Source organism: Anneissia japonica, unplaced genomic scaffold (genome assembly GCF_011630105.1).
Source record: "Anneissia japonica isolate Jap-2015-1 unplaced genomic scaffold, ASM1163010v1 scaffold287871_len1641731_cov197, whole genome shotgun sequence".
Taxonomy (NCBI): Eukaryota; Metazoa; Echinodermata; class Crinoidea; order Comatulida; family Comatulidae; genus Anneissia; species Anneissia japonica.
The window spans coordinates 1,270,287-1,298,162 of NW_022712275.1; the positions used below are offsets into that span (position 1 = coordinate 1,270,287).

General features: G+C 33.6%; 1 protein-coding gene across 1 annotated transcript; it reads left to right on the top strand.

Annotated features, from left to right (window-relative positions):
* The first annotated feature begins 3,402 nt into the window (after nucleotides 1-3,402).
* On the top strand, nucleotides 3,403-27,721 carry LOC117107740 (rab3 GTPase-activating protein non-catalytic subunit-like). Its single transcript, XM_033249492.1, has 28 exons — nucleotides 3,403-3,582; nucleotides 3,911-3,975; nucleotides 4,548-4,677; nucleotides 4,898-4,979; nucleotides 6,095-6,420; nucleotides 7,002-7,100; nucleotides 8,242-8,390; nucleotides 8,580-8,659; nucleotides 8,912-8,922; nucleotides 8,986-9,202; nucleotides 9,691-9,920; nucleotides 10,277-10,341; nucleotides 10,554-10,784; nucleotides 11,440-11,716; nucleotides 11,955-12,052; nucleotides 12,915-12,926; nucleotides 15,507-15,761; nucleotides 16,873-17,049; nucleotides 17,356-17,479; nucleotides 17,872-18,036; nucleotides 18,509-18,615; nucleotides 18,985-19,051; nucleotides 20,053-20,159; nucleotides 20,814-20,888; nucleotides 21,431-21,733; nucleotides 22,119-22,379; nucleotides 23,833-23,991; nucleotides 24,568-27,721. Exons 1-28 carry the CDS (start codon nucleotides 3,462-3,464, stop codon nucleotides 24,712-24,714), a joined length of 4,140 nt encoding a protein of 1,379 aa, XP_033105383.1. The 5' UTR covers nucleotides 3,403-3,461; the 3' UTR covers nucleotides 24,715-27,721.
* The last annotated feature ends 155 nt before the right edge of the window (nucleotides 27,722-27,876 follow it).

A 27,876-nucleotide genomic window follows, 5' to 3' on the forward strand; every position in this document is an offset into this window, starting at 1 on the left:
GGAACTAATAATCGAAAATGCGTATATTTAAATTAATTATATTAATGTACATATATACAACAATATGTAACTCATTGGATAAACACAAAGTATAGTGGCCTATTCGTCGTGTGATTCAAGAGCAACGAGATGCAATTAAAAACGATCAATATGCCAACAGAAGGGAAAGGAAAAAAGTCCATTACAATTATTAATTACATTTCCGGTATGATTGATGAATGGCATTAAAAATTTAAATTTAGTGTTTAAGCTGACACATTAATGATAATATTAAGAGGTTTTACAGTACTCCATTCATATTGAAAGTCTATTCATAACATTTTAAATATCATGGTATAGGCCTAGGCCTGTCTAATAAAAAGCCAGGGTGTAGAGGAAATTCCCCTTGTGGGACTGGGGAAGAGCTCCGGATAGGGGTCGAATTCCTTCATCAACCTATTAATAGGTCCATGATTCTTCTAGACTGATGATAAATTTCTGCATAATTTAGGCATAATTTCGGTTTCATCACTTTCATCCCTTTCACTTGTGGTATAAGGGGGATCGGGGTTGGCTATTTTCTTACCTCAGCACCCCAACCATGGTGGGGGCTGAGGACATGGTATAGCCTTTCCCGGGCCACCTCTATTTCGAATTCCTAGATCCGCCACTGCTTCCCAGTGGCCTACACTGTCACTGAATTATAAACAAGATATAAATCAAAAACGAAAATAGCCATATGGTGATAGGCTATACAGGCAGGACGATAAATAAAATGATTCGCGTCATCAATGATTCGATGCCATTAAGCTCCGTAATCACATTTTTTAAAAATGAGTGAAACTGTCTTCTTGGGTATTAAAGTCGTGAATTTCAAGATCATTTTAAAAGCATTCCAGGAGAGAGGTGCCACCCCACCCACCGATTCGGTGAGCCATAGAACCCCTACCCCTTGGTTAGAGGAGGCTTGGATCACTGATGATATATAAAAACAATAATCAATCAAAAATAGAACTATAATGATGAAGGCGATATTATGCATGACGATATAAACTTATCCGATACCGGCCTAGTATGTTAAAATAAAAAAAGTAACAATGATTTAATGCAACGCCTTAGAGAAAATTTATGTTGGTTTCTAATTATACATTAATATCATTTATTATTGTCTTATTTTATTATTACTTAAAACGCATCATTAGGTTCAAAGAGGCCGCCTTCCCACAACCGACCCCGTGAGTCTTCTATTGGTACCGGTACCGTTTTTCGCTGACTTACTATACTAACTTTCTTTTATTTTTTTACAATACGACTGTTCATCATAACTAAGCAATCAGTCGTTCCATCACGATATATTCAACACATATAACACTTTTACCTTATTTTTAGGATAATATATTATAAACCACAATCAGGCATAATTTCATGTGAAATAAGTTATTATTTTCAATTAAAATCGAAAAAAAAAATACCAATTAACAGATGCATTAAATAATGCAGTTCCTTGCACGATTCTGCATTGGCTAGTGTTAATCAATAAGGATTTCCGTAAAAAGCCTCTATAAATCAAAACAGCATGTGAGAGCATGTTCATACCCTCAAATAGGCCTAACTTTAGATGACGTTAGACCAGGCATATTCATCTATGCACCATTTAATGTAATTTAATGTAATGTAATTTTTTATACTTACGTGTAATTCATCATTAATGAATACGGAATAACATTAACCTAACATGATTTTTGCAGCTGAATAGGCTTATACAGACGTGCAAAGAAATTTTTTTCATTTGAATTTTAGAACCGCGTGGTATTATAGATTATTTCAAAAATGGCCTGGCATATATACGGTACCGGTGCGCTTCATTGTTTTAATTTGATCATGTACTCTTTCAGGATTCAAATGAAATCCACTCAGGACATGTTCTTCATATACATCGAAGTTAATTAATTTAATAGCAATAATTTACTTTACTAAAGTGTGAGTACCTCTAATGTGAAATCCGGTTGGGTTCGTGACTTACTTTTGGATGCGACGTTAATAAGTCTTCACTGTCATATATTCTTTAAATTGTTATTATGATCTCCTTTTCAATAAGTTGAAAATGCTTTTGCTTTCTGGTCCAAAAGACAATACAATATACAATATTCTTTTATTATTCATCAAAAAAACATAGGAATACTTGATAAACGCACAAGAAGATGTTTCTGAGTACAAAACTACATAAAATTTGAAATGAGTTTGACGAAATAATTTTGATACGAAATATAGAAACATTTAATATAATCAGTCTTTTTAATAATAATTGTCATGATTGTCTTTCTCTGCAAACGATACGAGCCGATCGTCATAGACTTTCCCACCGTCGTCCGTCACTTATCCCATAATAGGGAGCTTTCGATTGCACGACGGTAGGACGTAGAACGTAATGACGTAACTAAAAGTAATCTGCGAGAACGTTAAGGCGGACGTCACCTCGTCGAGATTCTGGAACGCATATTTGGCCAAACCTACGTTTGCAGAGAACGTAGGACGCCATGTAGGACGGTCAGAGTGATTCCGTTCTAGCGTCGCGTCGTCGCACAAATCAAAAGCTCCCTAATAGTCAATAGGCCCTTCCGGAGTGAGTGTCACTCAAAATTTAATGACAGGATACGAGCATGTCACCATAGAGAAAATTTTCTCTATGATGTCACACAACACTCACGTTTACGTACGGTTACGAGCTGTCTTTCCGAGACATATGTATAGGGCCTAATATTCTATTTGTTCCAGCTCTTGTTGAAACCAGTAGCAACAATATTCAAAGGAAGGCCAGAGAAAAGGGTTCCTTGCAGGGGCGGATCCAGAATTATTCAAAACGGCGGAGGGGGTGGGAGGAGCACAACATTTTAGAATAGGAAGTGAGAGTGCGTTTATTTCAATACCGTCATTGATATTGAAATTTTAAAAGTTGTGGCCCCTCAGATCCGGGCCTGCATTGTGCATAAAGACCATAAAGTAACTTGAAAAATACAATTAATATTTGAATTGCTAATTTCAATATTAAGTTATAAGTTTTTATATAAAATCAGAATGAGAAATATCTTTCCCCATAGCATCTTTTCCCCACATTCTTTGAATGTAGGCCTAAAGTTCTGGCAGGAAATGTATGGATTTTCGTATAGAAAACGTCTGTAAATCAGTTTTCAAAATGTTATTTTATCTCTTGAATAATAGCATTCAACAACATGATCTTACAGTAATCTGTAATAGGGGGAAAAGTTTCCGAGGGTTCCCCAGGGGTTCCCGAGCGAAAGATGCGTGGTAGTAAATTTAAGAGCATTACTTCGTAGCCGCTGTGGGAACAAGTGCAATGATGATCAACCAATGAGAAGCAATATATAAGAGATTCACTGATCTGCAGCAGATCCAATCGGAGTATGCAATACGTAAACAAAATTCGACCAACTTCAACATATTCGACGTAATTAAACTATAAAATGTCATGTGTTTTAAATAAATTAGGACAGTTTCAAGACATTTCGACAGTACGATCATTTCTATTAAACAGTCCGGCTAACTCAGATTCTCATTTGGAACCTACGTCCACGAATGCAATCGGTAAAGTTTACAATGCGATGTTCTTAGCTAGGCCCAGGGCAAGGCCCCGCTGATGATCCAGCCTTTAGGATTATAGGGCTAGCTCTGTCAGCATTTGTAATAACCTCTACTAGGCTTAGCCTAGTCCAGGCCTAGCCTAGTTAGCCATGGTAGTCTCCCTGTATAAACCATACCGTACTATAATTTATCGACTGATACTGTTAAAATAGGTCACAAGTACAAATCAGTTGCCTCTTGCTATAGCTAGGGCTACAGTTTTATAATTATTCAGTATTGTTGCAATGTAATTGTTGACAAATGTTAAATGTACATTTTCACTGACTGACAGGGGACTGGGAAGATGATTGGACTTGGAATGAGGATGGGAATGATGACACAAATGAAGCTAAACAGGTATGAAGTTGTATTTCAGTCCAGCCTATATAGGATAGGCCATATTAATTATAGGTCCATGGACCATGGTTTTACATTCCTCACTTCATTCCGACCTTGGCCTAGTATTATTAATGCTGAAAAGCTTAGGACTGTAGTAAACATCATTCAATGTGTAATACTTAAATGGTAAAGTTTTATTTTGTCTATCATTATTAAATATTTTCATATCATCTGGTTTTTTATTACTTTAATTATATTTTATATAATATTAATTATTAATATAACACATTATTAACCACCATCATTTATTATTTGATATTGTCATCATTATTTATGTAGTGTTTCAATAAAAATGTTTTCAGGTTTTCTTGAGTCTTCTTCCTGTTATTTCTTATTCTAATCTAATTCTGTTCTATATGTTTCCATATTTTGCACATAGAGAGTATACAATAATAAAAATAATAATAATAAAAAGAAGAAAAAGCGCATAATACATAGGTCTCTATGCGTTACTGTAATTATATACTTGTATCAGTGTAAAGAAAGAAAGAAAGCATTGGAGAAATGTTTTTTTTTTTTTTTTTTTTCAGGAGGATGCAGGAAATAATAAGGAGGGGAGTATAACTAAGGATGATTGGTTACAAGACTGCTGTGTATCCCTTTCTCCAGCCAATGATTTGTTGGCTATAGCCTATGAAGAAAAAGCAATCTTTCTGCAGCGTAAGTTGACATCCTATAATCATATGAGTACCAATTATGTTTTCAGTCATCTTGTAAAAAATAGGTCAACCTTTGGCAAATCTTAAATTAGTTATTAGTTAAAACCTCTCTTCCAATATCAGTAACTATACATAATAATAATAATAATAATAATAATAATTATAATTATAATTATAATTATATAAATTATAAATAACATTACATTTGAATTTTTCCTCAGAAAAATGGGATCCAGATGAAACAGAGGGCGCTGGTTGCAGGTACCACGTCATATTTAAAGGGACCCTCATCCAAGAAGAAGGGTATGACATTTTCATTTAAACAGTATAACACGATCAGTCAATCAAGCAAGCAATCAATCAATCAATCAATTGATTTATTTGTTTGGGATTTAACCGTTGAGTATGTTAGCCATGATAAGTACAAACTCAACAAAGTATTTTGAACGTTAAATACAAAATTTAGTGTTGTTTAACCAACTGAATACGAAAAGTACTTAACAGATTTTCTGTTGAGCACAGAAGATCCCATTCTAATATGACAAATGATAAAATTTTTTTCTCTTCATCATTTTTAGTGTAATACATTATAATATTATATATATGAATATAAACAATAATATATATATATATATATTTATATTTATTTAATACTTCCTGAGTAAATCCCAGAAAGGAAAACATTTGAAGGACAGCATAATAATCAAAAGAAAAAAATAATGGAGCATAAAACTATATAATTGGAGATAATTTTCAAGATACAATAACATTTATTTCCATTTCGTTTTCAACAAAATACAAGAAACAGGTGGCATCACCTAAAAAGCAACATTGCTTGTAGCAGGGATGCCATAAACAAAACAACATTCGATAAGATGTAAATTAGAAAAATTAAATCTAAACAATATAAACGAGAAATACATTCTCAGTATTGTGGTATTAATGCTGTTTTTAACAGTACTGTAAAACCTCAAATTTAAGCCCAGTGGGCTTAACCTCGAGATGAAGCCCATCTCGATTTGAAGCCCCCTTTTTATATTTGCAAAATTAGCCTCAAAAAGAAGCCCATGGGCTTCCTTTCAACATAGCATAGGATTCTTTTCGAGATAGTACAGTACATACACTGTACATGAATTTCAAAAAACAAAATAAATTAAAAACAAGCTTGGTTTATACAGTAGATTAGGTGATTTAATGTGAGTTAAATATATTCCATGATACAGATTGATGTAACAGTGGCCTTATTTATTGTTTTATAGTACAAATTCACAAAAATTTACAGCATTCATTTTGAAAAGAAGCCCCCTCTTTACTTTGCAATAGTAGCTTCGAAAAGAAGCCCATCCAAAGTCTACAAAAAAAAAGAAGGCCAGGGCTTCATTTGAGGTTTTACGTATTGTATTCTCTAAACATTGCAGGGAGTGTATTACAACAGTTATGTGCATACCGTTAGCATCCCAGCAACGCAGTTCCCAGGGCATGCCTGACTGGACGTGTGTTATAGTCGGATTTACTACTGGTTATGTTAGAATGTATACCGAGAATGGTGCCCTCTTGCTCTCACAGTTGCTCCACGAGGATCCTGTCTTGAAGCTCAAGTGTCGGACACATGATGCACCTCGTTACCCCGGAATTGCAGAACAACCGGAAGAGCTTTCCATTTTGTTTCCGACCTCATTAGTACTGGTGGATGGATTCAGCTTGTTTCAATCCCTTCGAGCTTGTCGCAACCAGTTAGCAAGAGGTACTGAATAAGCAGATCTTATATATTCATTTTAAACTGTTACTCTCCACATTTTTTAATGTCATTCAGTTTTATGTTTCTTTGTTAATGTTTGAAATTTACCATGAGACATGAAATATTTAAGTTTTTAGCTGATTTATGTAGTTCTTAATATGCAAATTCTGAAATTTATTACTAGCCAATTTCAAACTACACAAAAAGTGTAGGAACAATATTATTTACGGCCCGTCTATAATTTGAAAATATAATAATTATTTATAAGATTTATGTTTCTTAGTTTAACATTGATAGTATATCATTAAATTCTTGAATATTGTCAGATGCTGATTTTAAAAATATTCATATATGGTACATTATAAAATATATTTAAAAAACAGGTTTTTTTTTTAATTTTTTGTTAGAGAATTCACTTGAATTCAAACTCAGTACTCTGGGATTATAAGGCGAGTTCCTATCACCAAGCTTTAGCTTTTCACCCATTATAAGTTGATTGTAACATTATAAGTGGGTCCTACTTGTATATAAATGTTAAGCATTGGCTACTGTGTATTTAAAGAATAAGCATTTTGGTTTTTTTTTAGCACATGCCAGTGGAACTGATGCTATTCAACCACCTCCATTAGCCTACAAGAAATGGGGGTTACAGAACCAAGATGTAATAGAAGATCAAGTGAGTTGTGGTAAGATTAAACAATTAATATCACCAGTGCTATTAGGGACTATTGAAGTAAATTCTCTCTTAGCCCTAAAAATAAATAATTAAAAAAATATCATAGTTCTTCTTGCAGGATTGAACCAATTACCTTCGGATTACAGGACGAGTAAATTAATCAACAACCTGCAGCTTTAATTCTATCCAACCTTAAAACGAGACATTAATTAGATTCATTAATGATATTAAAAGTTTAGCTTACAGTATATTTTAATGATTTAACTGAGTCTGACTCATTATTGACTTAGTTACTCATATTGTGCCACCAGCTTGACTTGATATTACCTTGGTTAATCACAGTAGACTACCCATGTGACTCCATATTGACTTAGTTACTCACATCAGTCTGTGCTTACTTTCATTTATTTACTTTACGTGATTCAAGCGTGGTGTACTGGTTTTGAGAATACTGTTCATTGCTAATTATTGGTTTCGTATTTTTAAACTTAAGTGTCTTGTCTCAAATTACTCTGTTATCTGTCTAGAACAGATTGACAAACAGTGTTTTCTGTGTTAACACTCTGCCCGCCAAACACGGAGATCTCCATGTTTAGTAACCCAACGCTTGACCGCCAAACATGGAGATCTCCATGTTTCAGGTTTTTTTACGGAATTTTCTGTGTTAAGCAGTGGTCTATGTATGAGTCTTGATATGGGGATGGGGTGCAAAGGTGAAGTTTGGGGTTCAATGATTAGGTGAGGGGTACTAACTTGGAAAATAAAGTGATTTGAGGTGATTTTTAACTATTTTAAGCTTGATTTTTTTGCTTCAAACATTTTCAATTGTGGGGGTGGGGGAGAAGCAACTGGGTGAAAAAGCACCCCTAGATACACTACAGTACTATCTTTAAAACTTGGTTTCCATGCATTCGCTACACTGTCACTACAGTGTTTTCAGTGCAATTTTTATACTTCGCAACAGTCCCCGTCGTAATCACGAAGACTAACCAATTATACCGAACAAAGAGCATCAATTGAATTGAATGGAATTTAAAATGTGATGTAATTATATCAGTGGTTAATACAATGGTTTACAGTAGTACAATTATAATTCACATTGATTTTCATTTTTCTATATGAATTTCTTTTTAAAATTATTTCTTGAACAGGTGTGATAACTCCATGTGCTTTTGATCAGCTACACACAGCATCAATTCTGGGAGGCTATTCAGCGGCTATTAAGTCCAATGCACCCATCTGTTCAAGATACCTGTCGGTTGGATCAAGTCCATTTGTTGGTGTTTTTGATGCTGTTGAGGTTAGACTAATATTTTGTAATATGCATCTTTTCTCATTTCATGTTTATTAGAACCATTGGTTTGTTCTTTAACTGATTGGTTATCTACAGTATTGGTAAATATCTTTATACCAATCAGAGTACCCATCTCCAGTTCATAGCATTTGGCACATGAGTGCAGGTGTTTAATAATATATCTTATATTTTTAGGGTAGTACACAGCCTCTAATGTCAGATGTTGCATTTGCAGTAGCCAGCAAGTTGAAATCAGCCCTTATTTCTGCTGCTAGGTAAATTTACTACCGTGTAACTAATATGTAGTTAGTAAGATGTCATATATTAGATAGTATCTGTTGTGTAAAAGATATATCATCATCTCCATGGCAACAGATAGGACGCCCTCTTCCAAAACTGATTACTTTTTCTCTTCGGTAATAGCGCATGAATGGCGCCCTCTTGCTAAATGGGAAACTTTTGAACCTTGACCGACGCTTCTATTTGTTACACGTAAATCGCGGAGAACACTATCTTGTCTTTATAAGATCTTTGATCTGTATTCAACATTTTTGAATTCAACCATTATTTTGTTGGGTTAATTTTATTTATGTTGTTGAAGGGTATCGTGATGCCCAGTGTGGCTGGATTCAAGTCAAAGAGGACATACACAAGGAGAAATCGGAGCAGGTTAAAAGTCCAAAGAGAAGTAGAACTGCTACATTTCCTAGGCTAGCCTTATTCTTGGTCATCTATGCTCCACGGCGAGGGATCTTGGAGGTCTGGAACACCCAGCAAGGTCCTAGAGTTGCTGCTTTTAACGTGCCTAAATCATGCAGGTAGGTGTGAGAAATTTTCTTTATTTCTTTTGACTACAGTACAGTAAGTAAGTCCTTACAGAATTTTGGCTTAATATCAGTAGGGGCTGAACCACATTATTTTCATACTGCCCTCATAAGGAATAACTCCTATTCAAAATCTATGAAAGGTTCGAGTTAAGCAAGCATATGGCTACCATCAATTTGCTACAGCCTTTCACCAAATAATAATAATAATTTGTTTTTATATTATATAAAATATATTTTTCTTTAATGATTTTCTCAGCTTTTTTTGGACACTTTGGTATGAAACTGATAAAATTTTATATTAATACCGATGTACTGTAGATGCAGAGTTTTCATATTAATCTTCTTCTGTGGTTAATACATCATCTGGTTTACAATAACATGATACAGAATATGTCACTTATTGTGTGATTGATATAATTGTTTTTATTGATTTATGCTTCACTTATTCATAAAACAATTTTTTACTTTATTTTTGTTAGACTTCTTGCCCCAGGCCATGGTATTTTAGGATATAGTCATTTATCAGTGCAAGATTCCAGGCGAATGTATAAGCAGCTTCAGTGTGTCTTGATGGAGCCTAGTGGGTTGATCAGGACAATCTATGTGCCGTTTCATTTAGCCCTTAGTGATAAGAACAGCAAGAAAGCCAGAGATATGCATCTTGTAAAGAAACTCTCGAGTTTGCTGCATAACAGAAATAATCTCAAAGGTAGGGCGAAGTACAAAATAATTACAAAAATATACTAGTTAAAAAACTGCATTGTCAGGAATATGATGCTTAACTGTATTTTTTTTTTTATATTTCTGGCTTGAAACATGATGATATTCTTATCTTTACTTGCAACATTAGGTGCTTTAGTCTAATTATAATATCATTTGTTTAGAATGTTAAGTTGATGGTCTAATATGCAAAATGATGGTGGGTGCTTCAAAATGATGATGAAAAATGTGATGTTCGGAATAGAGTAAAAATCTTTGAAATATAAATATATTTAACAGTTAAACAAAAGTTAACCCAGGCAATTATTCAACAATATTTGTGTAATTCTGTTTTTATTTCAACAGAACCTTTGGAACAAGCAATAACTCCTGTTCTACTGGATATTAAGATTGCATCATATAAGCAACAGGTTAAGACTCTATATTTCTTCAGGAATAAGTTAATGTACACCATCTGACTTGTACAGTAGTGTGTTGAGAATATCTGACTATATTGTGGAAATGTTAACCATGCTTTAACCAATCACATCAATCAAATGTATATGTAAATATCAAATATTACCAAATAATACTTAAATTTTAGTTAAAATTGATAATGGCTGTATTATACACATTTTTTCAGGGATTGAACAAAATCTTAGCTACAAGAAATGTGCCATCTATGGTTCAGCTGTATGCCATGGAATCACTGGCAGCACAGTTAAGATCACAAGAACCCAACTCATTGGATTATGAAAGTCAATGCTTACTCCAGTTTTGCCAGGCTCAGAAATGTCTTCTAAAATCTTACAATGGCATCTTAAAAATCAACAGTGTTGACATGGAAGAGAGGATGGATGAAGGCAGTGTGGAGGTAGTGAACTTTTTTAGTAGTTATATTTTCAGACATAAACAAGATGGTTATATTTAAATTAAGGTGTTGAACAGAACTGAGTTCCAATCTTTCACACACAGAATCTTAAGAGATTATGAGAGGTACTTATGAAAGAAAAGTGATGAGGATGATGTTGCAGATATATTGATAATGAAGGAAATTATCGTTTAAAAATTTATGCAAAATTTTTTCACATAACATCGTATCTGCAGTAATTTGGGTGCAGATAATAATATGATGATGAGATGATAATCCAAAAGATATTTAAATCATCCACATATAAAATATGCTGTTTTGATGTGTGTAATTTACGTATTTAAAACAAATATAGGCATCTGAAACAGAATATTAAATGAGACTTCTTGATGCTGAAATCTAGCTGAAAGTCTTTAAGAAGTTTACGTAAATTTAATTTACATACGATATATAAGAATTGAAATAAAACAAGTTCTCATGATCTCGAAAGCTCTGATGAGGGCAGTATAATAGAGGTAGTACTAGTAAAATATATTGGCCCTTACGGCCACCAATACAAAAAAAAAAAAACTATCAATCAGCTGAGTGTTTCTAGAGCTCCCCATTGGAGATTGGAGCTAGAAACTGACCACATCAGCTATGTTTTTTTTTTCTTTAGACTCTTGCAGAAACATTGGCAATTGATGCCATAGAAATCAAGCAATTTCAAGAACAGATTGACAATTACCTCAAGGCTCGCTACCAATCAAAAGTGCATTTTGAAGACAAACCCCAGTTTATGGATACCTCTCAATTTCTGCAGTGTTTTGAGGTTAAAGTTGAACATCGTTTGGAAATCCAGGATGAGAAAGATGTGGACACAACGATGGACAACCAGCCTCAGGCAGTGATCAAGATTAAACAGAATCTCAGTGATGAAGTCCAAACACAATTAGGTGAGGTTGAACTTTGAAGTAACGTCTCTACCCCTTAATACAGTTACAACATCCCTACACCAAGGTGCATACTTTTGCTATTGGTATTGTTTTATTTTCATAGCACCCGTTCTTCTATAGTAAATGTGAAAACCGATGAAATTTTATCAACATATTTGTATCAGTTCCTATTTTCAGAGAAAGTATTTAATATTAATTAAGATCATCAAATCATATTAATTGGAATATTTTGTTTCAGGTGCTTTTCTATTTAGAGCTTGTTTAACTGGTGAGAGTGCTGTGCAAGATCTGTTTCCAATCATTGAACAACTCAGCATTCCAATTCAGGACTTCCTGGTGAGTACATGAAAATCCACATTTTTTTTTGGCCATTTTGTCCCATAGGCTTTAATATTCACTCTATGCTGATGAAACAATTGTGTTGTCAAGCAAGGGGGAGTTTTTCATCTTGAGTGACACATCCTTTAGGACAAGTCATCTAAGGTGTGAATCATCCATGGTACCTGTACTAACTGCAAGTAAAGCATTGTTTTTTTAACAATGTATTTCATATCTTTTAATCATATCCTATTTTATAATCATTTAATTTCATTCAGTAACATCTCCTAATTACATAACCCTCTGACTGAACAGAGTTTTTAATTGAGAAAATTTGTGATTCAAAGTTTGAATTTTTATAGCATCTCAGTAGTGAGAGTAGCCCTGGGCCTAAAGCTACATAATATACAGGGATATGTAGGATTAAGCCTTGCCATATGAGCAAAATTTTGTCACAAATATAACAGTTTATATTTCTTGCTTTAAAGGAAGTTTTATTTGAATTTATGGGTTTAAACATTGTCATTCTTGGCTGTTATAATATTTCATATTATTTTGAAGATTTCTAAATACAGTTTTTAAGAGTGTCTGTAATGACGTCATTGCCACAAATTGAGTTGTAATTGGAAAGTTCATTAATTGGGAGATGTTACTGTATTTAATCTTTTATGTTTGCTCTAAATCCAGTATTGATTAAAAGATGCAAGGTATTATTATTGTGCAAGAACATTAATTAATATTGTGACATATATTTATGTTTCTTTTTTTTGTAATATCATTCAGATAATATAAAAACAAATGAAGTATTCTGTAAATAATTTTCATATTCAAGACAATTTTCATTTCATTCTTAATTGTTTTCATAATCTTTTTACAAAAGGATTTGATGAAGGCAAGTTGTTTGTGTTTGCAATTTATACAGTATTTATTTTGTAAATTTTATTCCTAAGTGCTTCAGTCCTCATAAAATGTGTTAATCTTTGAATTTTTACCCCAACATTCTTTTTGCTATGAGAATAAAAAAATATTGCAGTTACATTTTTACATGCTTTCTTTTACATATCTGCTTTCTTCTACATAATCTGCTTTTTTTCTATTCTCTACATTTTCAATCTGCATATAAATACCTTTTTCATTTTATTTATTTGTATTTTGCAAAACCAAATCATAAATTGTATTTATTGTCTCTTATTTTTTGCAGCCATTCTACCCTTGAAAAATATACTATTATAAAGTTCTATTTGTGGTAATAATCTGGGAGATTCTTACTTACCCCCAGCACTTGGTGAATGTTTTGACTCCTTATATTGTATCATCAAATTATAAACTTACTAAGTAACAATATGCTTTAACATTTTTTTTCATTTTTAAAGTAATCGTAACTTTTTTATTGCTTTTTGTTTGTGGGTTTAACATATATTTTAAAGTTATTGTTTTTAAATTCTATTTGTCACTGTCATAACCATACTGTGATGGCATATCATTCTTATTTTTATCATCACCTTTTTTTAATTATTGTTATTACTGTATTATTGTTTAGTAATTTAAGTTATTTTTTTCAGAGTCTATTCATTTGCTCTTACTGTCAAGTAAAAGTCTCCATCCTATTGAGAATGAGTACATAGTTCAATATTCTCATATATTATAATAATAATAATGCTGAAAAATTTATGAGGCGCCAATTCCAAATTGAATGATCAAAGGCGCGAGCGTTATTACCCCTGGTCACTGGATAACGTACAATGGCAAACCAGCACAAAGTGCAACTTTATCTGCTCCTTGGGGAGTATCATTAGAACTAGAAAATTCAATGCCACAACATCCTACCAGGTACCATTTATACTCCTGGGTAGAGAGAGACAAAGGTAGATAAAGTGCCTTGCCCAAGGACACAAGCGACTTGCACAGTGAGAGTTTCAAACCCCTGACCTTAAGGTTGGGAGTCCAAGCCACAATCGATGCGCCAACCACTTCTAAATGTGAATATTTAGCATAGTCATAAAATCACAGAAAGGTCATATTGATTTTTTGGGCTCTGAGGTCTGATAGTAGCCAGTTTGACTGTTTAGTTGTTGAATGATTTAAAACATAAAGTGGTGACATCAAAATGTCTAGACTTCTAAATTCCTGTGATGTCCCTCTGGAGTATCTTATATCAGAACAAGTAAAGTTATGATGTTTCAATATCAATATGATATTATAATATGATGAGAGTCCCATGAAACTGATGTTCAGCAATTGGAACTGCATTCCAGTTGCACAGTTGGACAATGCTTTACTTTTTTTCTATATTTTGTTAGCACTTTAGATATGTTAGTCATTAATAAAAGCAATAACATTTATAATAACATTTTGAGTGACATTGCCATCAATGTGACATTTTGACAGCTACATAGTTATTGCATTAGCATTGGGTTTGTGTTGCTTTGCTGTAACAGCATTTTTGCATTATTTGTTTATATGTGGGTGGTTGTATCAATTACCCGAGGGTGTGTTTGGCATTTTATTTAGTTGAAGGGTGTTGGATAATTCTAAACATAGCATATAATGGCAGAGGGTACAGTATGAGTGGCATTAACTTAGCAGCACTGTTGATGCATTATGTATTGTAGATGGGTCGTGGATATTTGTATCAATAACACTACAGCAACATTAACAGCGAATGTATGCTGCATAGTGTATTAGTAATATTGCCATGAGAATAACATAGGCTAATTGTCTAGTTATTGGATCACAACTAAATATAGATATATCTAGTCATACTGAGAAGCTTTTTTAATATTGACTTGGCATATTCGTCATACTATACCGAGTGAATTCCTGCAAAGAAATGTTTGATATATATATCTTTATTTTATTTATATGTATTTTATTTTTATTTGGAATAAATGCCTCCCTCGAATAATAAATAATAATAATAATAGTAGACTTATTGAGCGCATATTATTGAGACCTCTATGCATTTAACATAAACATGAAAAAAACATACTAAAAAGAAAGTAATACTTAAAAAAAACTAATCCTACTTTAAAACTAAGCATGCCTCTGGAATAAATTTTCTCCTCGAATAAACTCCCCAGGGCATTTATTCTTTCCTCGAATAAACGCCCACTAAATGACTGTAAACAAAACTCTAGTAGAGCTGCATTTTTTCTAACCTGGTTGGGATCAATTAGTCTTTAATGATGATGCATGATGTGTTGTAGTTCCACATTTACAGTGAAATTAAGGGACGTTTGGTATACTGTATACATATCCATTTTATACTGTATACATATCCATTTTACAAAAAAAGAAAAAAGAAAATAAACGCCTCCCTCTAATAAATGCCTCCCTTGAATATATGCCCCCTCAGAAACCCTTCTCAACAATAAATGCCCAGGGGCGTTTATTTTAATGAATACGATATATGACTAAGCATTATCTATTTTATCATTGAAATATTCCATGAAGTCTTGTTTTTTTTAAACAGGTTCTCTTAGTGAAGACATGGCTTGGGTATGAAGAAAAGTTGCTAAGAAACTGTGAATCCTTTTGTCACCTACACCGGTTCTTAACGCTGTTCAGCGAAGCTGCTAAGAAATCCAAGAGAGACGACTTCAGTTCCTGGATTGAGCTGCAAGACATTGTGTTGAACACGAAGCAAGTTGGAGCTGCCTTGGTTGTTGCTATGGTTATTAAGTCAGTTCTTGGTGTGTCGTCGCAGGCTACCACCTCTACTGATCAGGTAATTATCCATTATGAAGTGGAGATTGGTTGTTAAAATGTTTGTGTTCCAGTCCCATGTACTGGCTCAATTAAGCCAGTCACACGCTAAATTTTATGATTTTTGTATGGCTGACAAATCCATCTCCACCCCCCGTGAGGGTTGTCCATGCAACACTTTTTTTTTTTTTTAATTTATTTAATTCTCAACCAACAAAGATAAAAACCTCCACTAACAGGTTGGCGAAAAAAACTGTCTGTTGATAGTTGGTGGCAGTGAATCATCATTAAAATGATCTATTGAATTTTTACCAAATTGTGTTTGTATACCATAGTTACCTAACTGAGAAATTTGGAATGCGTGACTATACACCAGTTGTCTGGGTACCCGAGGGCCACTTGACACCCCCGGGGTCCAGGGGCAGAGTACCGGTCTGGGTCTGGTCTGGGTTTCAGTCACATAATCAACTGTGGATTGTAACAATGAACCTGCAAGACTGCACACGCCTCCTAGATTCTACTAAATGCATGGTTGGCTGGATTGTTTTGGTCGAGAAAGAGATATTTTCTTGGTGAATTGATTCTCAAACGAGATAACGAAAGAATTCTAATGACTCAAGTTACTGCATGACTGTTTTTAGATTTTTAATAAAACCAATTTTTTCTAATTTTAAATACATTTTCCCCTAAATTCGAGGTAATTCGTTAACACGCATGGACTTTTACTAAATGCGTAACAAACTTATGCTCAAGCATGTGTTTCTGCAAAATGTGTGTTTCATCCAAAATTACTTTAAACCGTTGAACAATGCGAGACGGTTGGTAAATATGGTATATGGTTTTCAATCCCCTGCTGTTCATTTTCCTTATGTCTTTTATCAAGTCACTTTACCTTCAGTCCACCCAGCTATACCTGTACTAACAAATTTCTTGGAGTAACTTTGATGAACTTGTATCCCATCCAGGGGCATATCCCATTCTCCTCTGCTTCATGCTACAGAAACTGGAGATAAGCTCCAGCCTTATGATCCCTAGTGGTTCCCAAAGGATTTACTTGTTACTTAATGATGCAATAAATGGGCAGAAAAACTCTTTCAGATCATTTTAAAAATATTATTAATGTATTTTACTAGCAGATGGAGACTGATGTTACAGAGGCTACCTCTGACCAATCAGCCTCTGTGAGGACCCCAGAGCTAGGCCACGACTGGGTGAATATTCTTGGCACGTCTGAGGCCTGGCGAACAATTGTAAACCAGCTACATGATGTAACGTCCTTATGCTGTCTTCTGAACACCAAGCCAACCAAGGTGTTGTAGTTTATATTATTGATGATGATGATGATGATGATGTGATAATGATGGTAGTGGTAGACAGTAGGGGTGACTACTTCAGGAATGGGAGCATGAGAAATGGTGGTAGTGATGATGGTTGGTAGTGGTGTTTGCATCTGCAGGAATGATGCCAAAATGAAAAAAACTGTAAGTGTAAGTGTTACTGCACAATTATGCAGATGTCTATGTTTATGGAGAAATAACCTACACACAGTGACAATCACCATTTTAGTCATTGCTAGCTACCTTCGCATTGAATGTCATAAATTTCCTTCTTTTTAGGATATTGTTACACCCATGGAGAAAGGTGACACAGTTGCTTGGACAGCAAGCCAGGATTTTGGAGTTGGAACACAAACGCCATTGACCGATATCACCCTCAAAACATTGCTTGATGGGGGCCGAGGTAACTTTTCATTCATGTCTTATATTTTTAATTATTTATGTCCCTAGCAAAGATAACACTTACTCACTTTCCTCTTCTGATTTAACTTTTTTTTTTGCCTTGGTAGCATAAATGAACATCAGTTGTTGTGTTTATAATCAACACTAAAGTGGTAGTCATATAATCGCATTTTGTGTGAGCCCCAATAATCCTGCTAAATTGTCAACATCCCTAGATTTTAAGGTTATTTTATCCTGTCAGCTAGTTGTAAATACAGTGGTGGTGCCAGTAGAGGGTCAGGGAGGGCAAATTGTCATTTCAACTTGTGGGGATGACCATTTTAAGGTAATGATACTAAACACTTGTTTATTCACAGTACTAACAATTACTATTGTTACTTTTCTTTGTGGCAGATATCTTTGCGGAGCTGCTAGGCAAGTGGGTGGTGAAGTACAGTGTATCTCCATCATTTTTATCCAATTGCAGTTTGGTTCAGAGATCAATGAGTAATGTTAGTGATACAGAAATGGTTACCATGGACACAGAGGCAGACGATGAAGGCAAACGCCACCTTCAAAGTATGTCAATTTTTATATTGATAAGATATGCCTATATTCTAGTGATATGATTAAAACTGCATGTCAGTAGTATAAATGCATATAGTTGTTTCCTGTGTGATTTTTTGCATCTGCATTTTCATTATTTTATCCACGCCTCGTCAACTGATAATTTGTTTGATAAGTCATCATCAAGAACATTGATGATCAAAAGAATATTGATAAGTTAAACCTGTTATTGTAATTCAGGTCATAGGTCATAAGTGTAGTTCCATAAAATCGTTACACTGGCGCTAGAGTTTTTACTGCAAAAGTTGCACTGCCTGGCTGATCCCAACACAATCAAGAAGGCCATCAATTCAACTGACCAATCAGCATTGCCAACAGCTGTCAGCTATAGCATGTAGCAATTTTATGGAAACCAGGCTTTACTTTCATGCAGATCGTCGACATCACATTGAAGCTGTCTGATTAATGTTTTTATTTTTAATAGAATTGTTGTCAGATCTGCTGAAAAGGCTGCCCTATAGCTTGGAACATGACTCCATTCAGGCACACTGTTGCTGGGAATATATTGTGCAATGGAATAAAAGCCCTGAGGTAGAGATAATATGAATATTTGCAAAAATAAATGTATTGATATTATTATCAAAGTGAATTTGAATAAGAATAAGTACTTTTAAATATGAATGAAATTGAAAATTTTGTCATGAATTATGCCATGAATACATTTTAAAATGAAATCATTTAAATATCATTATTTTGTATATGAGTAGATGTAGTTTATTTGATTTTTTTTATATATAATTTATATGAAGATAATAATAAATATATTTTAATATAAATATTTGTGTTAATGAATTCCTTTTAATAAATTAAATATAGAGGTCAGTATTGATTATTTGCGCAGAAATTATCTTGATATATAATAGTTACACAAACTATTAAAAAAAAAATTTTTTTTTGAAGGCAACTGATATGCTGGCACAGGGGCTTGAACACCTTAAGATGTTACAGAATGCCAGTCTTAGGCAAGGTATGTTACTTTATATTAGAATGTTGTCTATTTATTAAATACTTACGTGGAAGGAGCAATATGCCAATTTCCTTTTTGAACTTACCTAAAAAATAATGGGATCATCCAACCAATTTAGTTGCATGCAGTTATTGTATGTTCTAAGACTAAAATCATTCAATAACAAAAAAAAAAAAATAAATAAATTACCAGGGTCTCAAGTTGAAAAAACCCACTTCCAGGAAATCTTTTCTAAACACATCTCTTTATTTTTCTATGCATGGTGATACCATCACTAGCTTACTTCCTTTAGGCAATTGATAGTACAGTATTAAGAACAAGTGAATATAATGAATTTGCTGGAGATTGGTTTAGTTTTTAAATTGAAATAAAACATATAAAAATGACGATCTGCAAGACCAAAAAAAAAAACTGTGTTGGCCAAGCTTCTCCAACCCAATATCTTGATAATCTAGGGTGGCCTTCCTTTGCAAAAATACTTTTTGTTTTTCTCCAATCGAGAGTCCAAAATATATGTAAAATGTTAAAAAGGCACTTTCCAAGCTTTAATTGTAATTCAATAGTTTAACTACAGTGGATGTTAGCCCGCGATTACGATTTTATCATCCGAAATGCATGAGGTGAGTAATTGTTTGCTATGACCTCAATATATAGGCCGAGGCCTAAAGTTGAAAAAAAAAAATCCTGACCGATCAACCCTGATTTTCAGTTGCCATTTTGCCTGGTCAACAAAATCATTTTTTTTGTTGTGTAATAACAAGTGATAAAGGTACAATTTGAATATTTAAATTTCACTAAAGCCCTATCAAGACTATCGAATTATATATTACAAATATATATGACATGCCTAAATATGGTAATGACATCAAGCTGAGTCCACACTATAAAATTTCCATTGACAAAACACTGCTGTATGTCCATATATAGTCATGATGTGCCTATATTTGGTCACAATGTGATGTCATCATGACCATATTTAACTTAATTTGAATATTTATTAGGTGTTGCTACTTTAATGTGGAGCACATTCCTGGTCAAGAGAGTGTCAGCTGCTGCATATTTGATGGACAAAGTTGGCAAAGCACCCAAGGATAGGTTGTGCAGGAAGGTAAAAATAAAAGAAACTTCTTTCACTTTGAGCAGACGAATGCTGGTGTGGGTCAAAAAGACCTTTGCTTTTTTGAAGGACAAATCTTACAGAACACCCACCCAGATAAACGCATAACAGGAAGAGAAAGCGTAATTGCCTGCATGTCGTGTCATATAAGAGAAATCTGGTTAAGGTTTTATCCATTTCTGTCCTGCTGTGTATATTCGACTGAAGCGAGACTTGTTTAGTGTTAATTTTTTTTTCAAGAGGATGAAAATAAATATAACATTTTGTTGTGTCATTTAGCAACAGAATGCAACGGAAATGTCGAAAGTATCAAGGCAGGGTAGAAAAACAATCATTGTAATGAAAAATAAAAAATGCAGTGTTTGATGCAAAAAAAGTATAGTAGAAAATTAAAATAGATTTCATGGCAAATATATTTATTCTAAATAATTGTTATTTTCGCAAGGTTTGCACAACAAAAAAAGAAATTTAATTCTACTATGTTTTTGTAGATTCAACTTTTATATAATAAAATATAATAATAATAGTTTTTTAGTTAATATTTCTTTAATAAATATTTTTCTTAATTAGATTAGCATCAATGCATGTTTTGGTCATTTCCCCCTCCCCCACTGACCTTCCAAATGTCTTATTATTGTCACATAGGAAGTGGGGTTAAGTGATGTTACACTACAGAAGTTCATGGGGTCAGCGTGTGATCTGTTTGAGGTCATTCAGTTGGTAAGTCATCGTGTTTTATAGGTAATGACAGACTACATCCATGTACAGTGCATTAATGTGCCGGACGCTTCGCTTTCAACTGTTTGAAGTTCAAGGTTGTACGTGTCTTTCTTCTTAAAAAAATGTTGATGAAAACTCTGAGTAATTTACTCTCAGACATCCAAAATTATTTCTTTTAACAACTTTATGAGATCAAAAATTATGTTGTTAATTCCAATATTACTCTTTAACTATTCTTTGTAAATTATTTAAATAAAACTCAATGCTTTATATATAATATTTTTATAATAATAATAATTGTACCATTTGTATTTTTGCCTCATAAAACTTTTGACCAATTTTAATTGAATTTTTTTGTACAGTAGGCAGATATATTAGCTAAACTCCACGGCCCTGTATATAGCCGCTTCCTGGCTTGTTCAGCATTGACGCCTTTATTGGATGGGACCTTGTTGCTTTGTGGTCTCAGGGAATTTTATGTCTGAATAAATATAAAAATATGTAAAATATAAAATGCTTAAATTTACAATTTTTTATGTTAGGTCGAAGGAGAGTCCACAAAACCTCCAGTGTTCCGAATTGAAGATCTCTGGCAAGTAATTCAAGGTTCCACGCCACTGATGCTTCTTGCGAGCTACCAACAACCGCCCAATCAACAACTTGTTTCGCTTCACAAACAGCTATGCACAGTAATGCATGCAATCATGAAATTTACTATGAAATCTGTGAAACCACTGCAGTATTTTGATGCACCAACCAAGAGCACGTTGTTTAAGGAACTAAGTGGTGTGCCACAAACGCCAGAACAAAATTTCAGTTTAGCATTAATGGAGAAAAGACAAGAGGTAGTTTATTCTGTGCATTAATATTTGATATTAATTAACTAACATTAATTTAAAATACTTGTAATTTCCACTTAAAAAGCAAGCCCATATTAATTAATATAACTTTGTTGCTGTACAAAAATATTTTTAAAATTAAAAAATTTATATCCGAAGCCTGTTATTCATAGTATGAGTTTATTAAAAACGAAATTATTAATTATGTCAAAACATTTGGAAATATTGAGAAAATAGGCACCTAACATTTCTCACCCTTCCAGGAATTCTTGCTTTTTGTTGAGCCTTACAAACAAAAACCTGATAGCATGTGGGTTTTTGATGGAAAGTGCTGAACTGCAATATTTTTATCATAACCTAAAAGCAATGCTCTACATTTCTGTTCTTTTAGTTTCTGAATAAACTCATTGTTTCATCATTTAATGATGTAACACCAAACCATGAAGAAGACTCTACAGCATCAACCCCAGAGGTCATTCCTGTGTCTCCCTCAGCGTCGTTCATGATCCGATTCAGGAAATGTGGACCAGCTAGCATCTGGCCAGCAGTTGCTCAACAGCTAGCTCTTATCTGGAATGTTGATGTGGATATGATTAAACGACTCCATTCATTACAGTTGTACAGCTGTGGCTATGATACACAAGCTGAAGAGGTTAGTCTTTGAGTCCCACATGTTCATGTAATGATTAAAAATGAGCCCACAGTAACAGTGGTGGTACCAACAGGGATCCAGTGGGGGCATAGTAATCTTGTAACCAGTAGCACTCCACCACTTGGCAGCAGCCAAAAAATATTTTAACAATCTAATGATTTTATAATAGTTATAATTTCAATTAACTTTCTATTCTTAACCTTGTTAAAAAAATAACCGAACAATTTGGGAAATCAGTACTTTTTTATTGAAAATGTATCCAGTCAAAAGAAAGAATAAATAAATACACAAAATGTGAAGTCATTTAGATAAGAAACTAACATGGCTACACAATTCTGGACCTCACAATATAAAAGAGAACCCCAACCCTTTCCCTGAAAACATAGCTTCCGTCATCCCCACCCTCCCTTTTTAATGATAGAAAAATGAACATTTAAAGTCAGAAACATTCAATATATTGATATAAAATTGAAAATAGAAAATTTTGGAAAATATTTAAGCAATTATAACAAATAGAAATATAAATAATTACACCAAGCAATTCCAATATTGATTATAATTTGTTCAACTCTTATAGCTATAACACAGACTTTAATAAATTGCTGTTACTTTTAAAATTATAAATTATTGGAACACATTCTATAAAATTCCTTTACCATGTCGTTCAATTTGCAAAATTTCTCACTATTTTGCAAAAGACTACAACATATACTACAAAATCGAAAAGCAAATTATGAAGAGCTTAATTTATCCATACCTAGCAGGATACTCTATTTAAGTGTGAACCAGCCATTAATTATGTTGGCAAGTCTTGGGTGGTAATTTCTCATCCCAGCAGTAAATAGTTACAAAGGCCTATCTGCTTTGAATCACATCATGTTTTCCTCAATACTTTCTTTTTTTACAAGTGCTTACATGTTTATTAGACGATTTCCTTACATTAAATTACCAAGTTTTCATGTTGCGTGCAAGACCTAAATTTAATTGCCTTGGTTACCTTTCCTAATACTCAGTTTTAATATGATCTGCTCTCTTTCACTATATTCACACAACATACAAACAAGTTTGTCATTTTAATACACACATAATCATACCACTTGACTGTCATTTTTTGATATAATTTGCTAAAGGCATATTGATTTTTAAAATGCTTGTAATTTTTGTATGGAATACTTGTTATTCTTGTTATTGTGTAGTAGTGATATTCATCCTGTGGAAAATGTTGTAGTTGAAAAAAAATAGAACACAATATCAACAGTTTATTTATTTTAACAGCAAATATATTCACCAATTATGACTACACATTTACTATTAATCTTGTACCCCTGTTTTACTTTTTTAGACTCCTGTTAGACCCTCACAGCTTAGGGAAAATCTCCTCCTTAAGAACCTGTATAACTGCTTTTCAAACCTTAACATATTGAATTTTTAAAAATTTAATTTTTACATGTAGGTTTTAACAACTGTAAGTGAACAAACTGAGTTCGCAACCCAGCTGATGGAGGTCGTGGGTCAGCGACTTCACTATATTACGATTGATCAAGCAAATGAAGTAAGTGTGGAAAAGCTGACGTCAGTTCCAGCAAATCTAATGAGTTGGATAAAAACTAAGGTAAGTTGAATAAATGTAATGTGTAGCACATTTGTTTTACTGCACATAAAGCCATGTTTTCTTAATACAAATTTTCCCATATTTTGTATATTTTTTCAGAAGTGGAATGTTTTCAGGCATAACTTTTTCCGTATCTTTAATTGATTTTTTTTTAAATGGATGGGAAGTTTATCAAAATTATTTATATTAATCATTTATATTTCTATTGTTATAGCAGACGTATGTGTCCGTATGAGATAAATGAGATGGGTATGTGTGTACATATGTATACAGGGGCCCCAAGTTGGAAAAAAAATCCCTTCCAGGAGATCTGTTTAAAATGAGCTCCCTTAACATATTTGATTTTATTTTACTGCACATGGTGATAACCATTGGCACTGACTTTTGTGAGACAATTGATAATAAATAGTAAAAACACGCAGATGTTATAAATTTGCGAAGATGGTTTAATTTCATATAGAGATTCTTACTTGCGGGAGTGTTGAATGTTTGTATTTTCAATCAGGATTAATTCAGAATTATGAAAATGTAGGTTTTGCCATTTTAAGTTATGTGTATAATTTTTTTAAATTTCAGGATTCAAGTTTATTGAAATGTCGCAATGTTCCCTTAGCAGACACAGTGCAGTTAATAGGGAAAGTGGTAGGACTATTACCAGAAAATCACAGTCTGTATACAAGAGCTATCAGCCTATTTGAAACATGCAATGCTTTAGCAGAATAAATCACATTCACTTCATATACAATTAGTGGCACATGATTCATTAAAATAAAAGTTAAGGGGACACGTTTGGGATTAAAATGTGTCCCTTAAATAAGGGTTTAATAGATATATTTCCCCTCACTTCACTGCTTAAATAGTGTTCCCTTAATAAGGGCGACCCAGAGGAGGCTCTACTTGAAGTAGGAAAGTTGCTAGTGATTGGTCAATCAAATCTTTGCTCAAATAAGCGGTAACCATCCACTAGGTGGTTATGGATTATATTACTTATGCAACTTATAATTTAATAAGCCATCTTGTTCCAAGTGCTCATGTAAATGTCAAAGTTCAAGGCTTATAAAATACAACTTATACTATCATCTTCATATTTATAAGACATTACTTAATAGCTGCTAATATTTATGGTAGTAGTAACTAATCTCCTAAAATTAATATAACTTTAAAATGCAGACTATGTTGCTATGTGATTTGCTTCTTTATATGCCTTGAACTTTGACATAGGTGCATTTGAAACTACAAGATGGCTTATTCTGTGCAATATTCTTACCACTAGTCTGCCATGAATCAATGATATCTAACATCATGTATTAATTTGTAATATTCATTTTTAATGACTTACAATTGAGTGGAACTCAATCATTTTGAGGATCATCACATTTTTGTTATTCATTAAAAGTCAGATATATCTGCTTTTAAAGCAATGAAGAATCATAAAACAAGACTTAACAAAACCTCTAGTACTGTTTTTGTTTTCTCTTATACAAGAACTGCTGTTCCATTAGAACAGTAAAAAAAATCTATACATATTTATAGTATTCACAAAACAACAAAACACTCAATAAAACCTCTAGTACTGTTTTTTTTCTCTTTTTTATTTGTAAACATGCAAAAGGTTGAACCATATGCTCTATGATAGTGGAGTTGTTTTTTGACAGGCGCAAACAGGTGGCTTATATTGTTGATTCATTGAGTGATTGGTGTCAGTGGCATAGCTAGGAATCTTTAAATTGGGGTGGGGGTGCTGATTAGGGGGTGCGAAGGTGAATTGGAGGGGGCTCGATGATTAGGTGAAAACGGCATTAGCTCTTAAAATAAGGTGATTTTTTAACTATTTGAGTGTGATTTTTTGGTGGCGACCACTGGGGCATGAGTATTTTTTGGAAGCGTGGGCACCCGTGCACGACCTAGGTATGCCATGGATTGGTGTGGAGAAAGAAAACCTTGCGTTCTGGGATTAGAGTGTTGGCATCTTAAAAACTAGGCTACATCCCCATGCAGTATGACTTGTTCGCGGAACCTGTTGCCCATAGTCATTATGCTATTTAACCAGTCGAAATTTAGCACAGGCTTACACCATATTAAAATGAAATCTATTCAACCAGGCACCCATGTTATTGCTTCATCAGTCATCAAGGTCTATGCCAAAAACCTTTCATCGCCACCAAATGCCACCACTAATAACATTCCATAACTATGAAGTTAACATTCTAGTGCATTGCCTCTCAAACAGTGGGTCGCCAAATATTTTTATAGGTTTGCAAGATTTAAGGATTTTGTTAAAATTGAATTTTATATATTCCGCTCAAATTTTTAAGTGACATTTAAACATTTCTCAATTTTGATTACCAGTTAATAACAAATTTTGAGTATCTGTTTTTTATTGTCCTAGGACGTGGGTCACAGCAAATTACCTGAACATTTGTTTGGGTTGTCTGCCAAAAAGTTCGAGAACTGATGTTCCTTTAAGCTGTAAAAACAATCTAAAACATATTTATAATATTTTTAAGCGATATATTGTATTTTTTTCTTCATTCACATCAAACAGGGAGTGAACAGTTACCATAAATTATATTTACATCTGTAGTCTACACGCATATCATTTACTCTGATGGACTGGAACCAGCATTATGAGCTGATCAGTTTATAAGAAAACCACTCTAGGGGAGGAAAACTTGACATAAGACCCTGGGGTTTGATGTTATTAAAACATTGAGACATTCTTTGAATAATTATGTATTACCTGATAAAAGCAACATCTATAAGTGCAATAATAAAACTTAAAGTATAAAGTATTAGGAGTCCAATTGATATGCCTTGCTTACATACTAGTAGGCCTACTGTCTCTTGTAATGATATTACAAAGCTTTTGCCATAATTGAATTTGACATTTTTTTCCCGAAAAAAGTTATCTCTAATTATTGTTAGAGTTAAAATTGTGATAAATATTATTTCAATTCTGAATATCCTTATTACTGTATATTGCAGACATATGTTTTTTTTTTGTTAATAGAAATTGAAAACAACCAGAGCGGCTGTTTTTAGCAAGTCACATAGTTTGTTGAAGGATTAATCTTGTCTGCACCAAAAAAAAAACTTTGTATGAAGACAGATTAAATGAAGTGTATGATAACATTTCAGAATGCAGTATAGAACTTAACAGCTCTACACAGGAAAATATTGAGTTATTAAGGTCGTAGGCGGGGTGATGCAGGCACTAGGTTAAAGTTGTTAAAAAGCACAAAAATCCACCTTATTTTGCGAGTTAGTGCCCTCTAAAGCTTGTTTTCCACTAGGCGAATCAAAGGCGTCGTTTAGGTCCCTGAGCTCTGACTGGCTGAGTATTTTTTTCGCTTCGCAAAAAAGTAGAAACTGTTCAAACTATCAATTTCACTGAAGCGAAACCCCTGACAGAAATGTGAATGCGCATGAACGACGCTTTCGATTCACGCAAATAAATTTTCCTAGTGGAAAATTAGCTTAACCTGAGCATCGAGCCGCCCCCCCCCCCCACAACTTCTCCACTTCAAGACATCTAGATAGGCCACTGGGAACACTCGGCTGCTAAAATCTGTATTCAGGGGTAAAAATTAAATAATTCAAAAGGAATTCGAGACAAGGCAAAGTGCATTGCCTGCCTCAAGCAGTGGTTAGTAAAAATACTAAAGCTTTTTTGTGGTTGTTGCTGTCACTATGGTGTTGGCTTAAAATGGTTACTGAAATGAATACTTATCAAATTCCCTGGGGAATATTCATAATGTTGGCTGTTTTTAGCAAGTCACATAGTTTGTTGAAGGATTCATCTTGTCTGCACCAAAAAAAAACTTTGTATGAAGACAGATTAAATGAAGTGTATGATAACATTTCAGAAAGCAGTATAGAACCTAA

Bases quoted from the DNA above. Each gene is read 5' to 3' on its own strand.
- LOC117107740 (XM_033249492.1), top strand. From the start codon at position 3,462: ATGTCATGTGTTTTAAATAAATTAGGACAGTTTCAAGACATTTCGACA. The intron at 7,101-8,241 runs GTAAGATTAAAC...TTTCTTGAACAG, and splicing joins AGAAGATCAAGTGAGTTGTG to GTGTGATAACTCCATGTGCT. The intron at 17,050-17,355 runs GTGTTGTAGTTT...CCTTCTTTTTAG, and splicing joins TGAACACCAAGCCAACCAAG to GATATTGTTACACCCATGGA.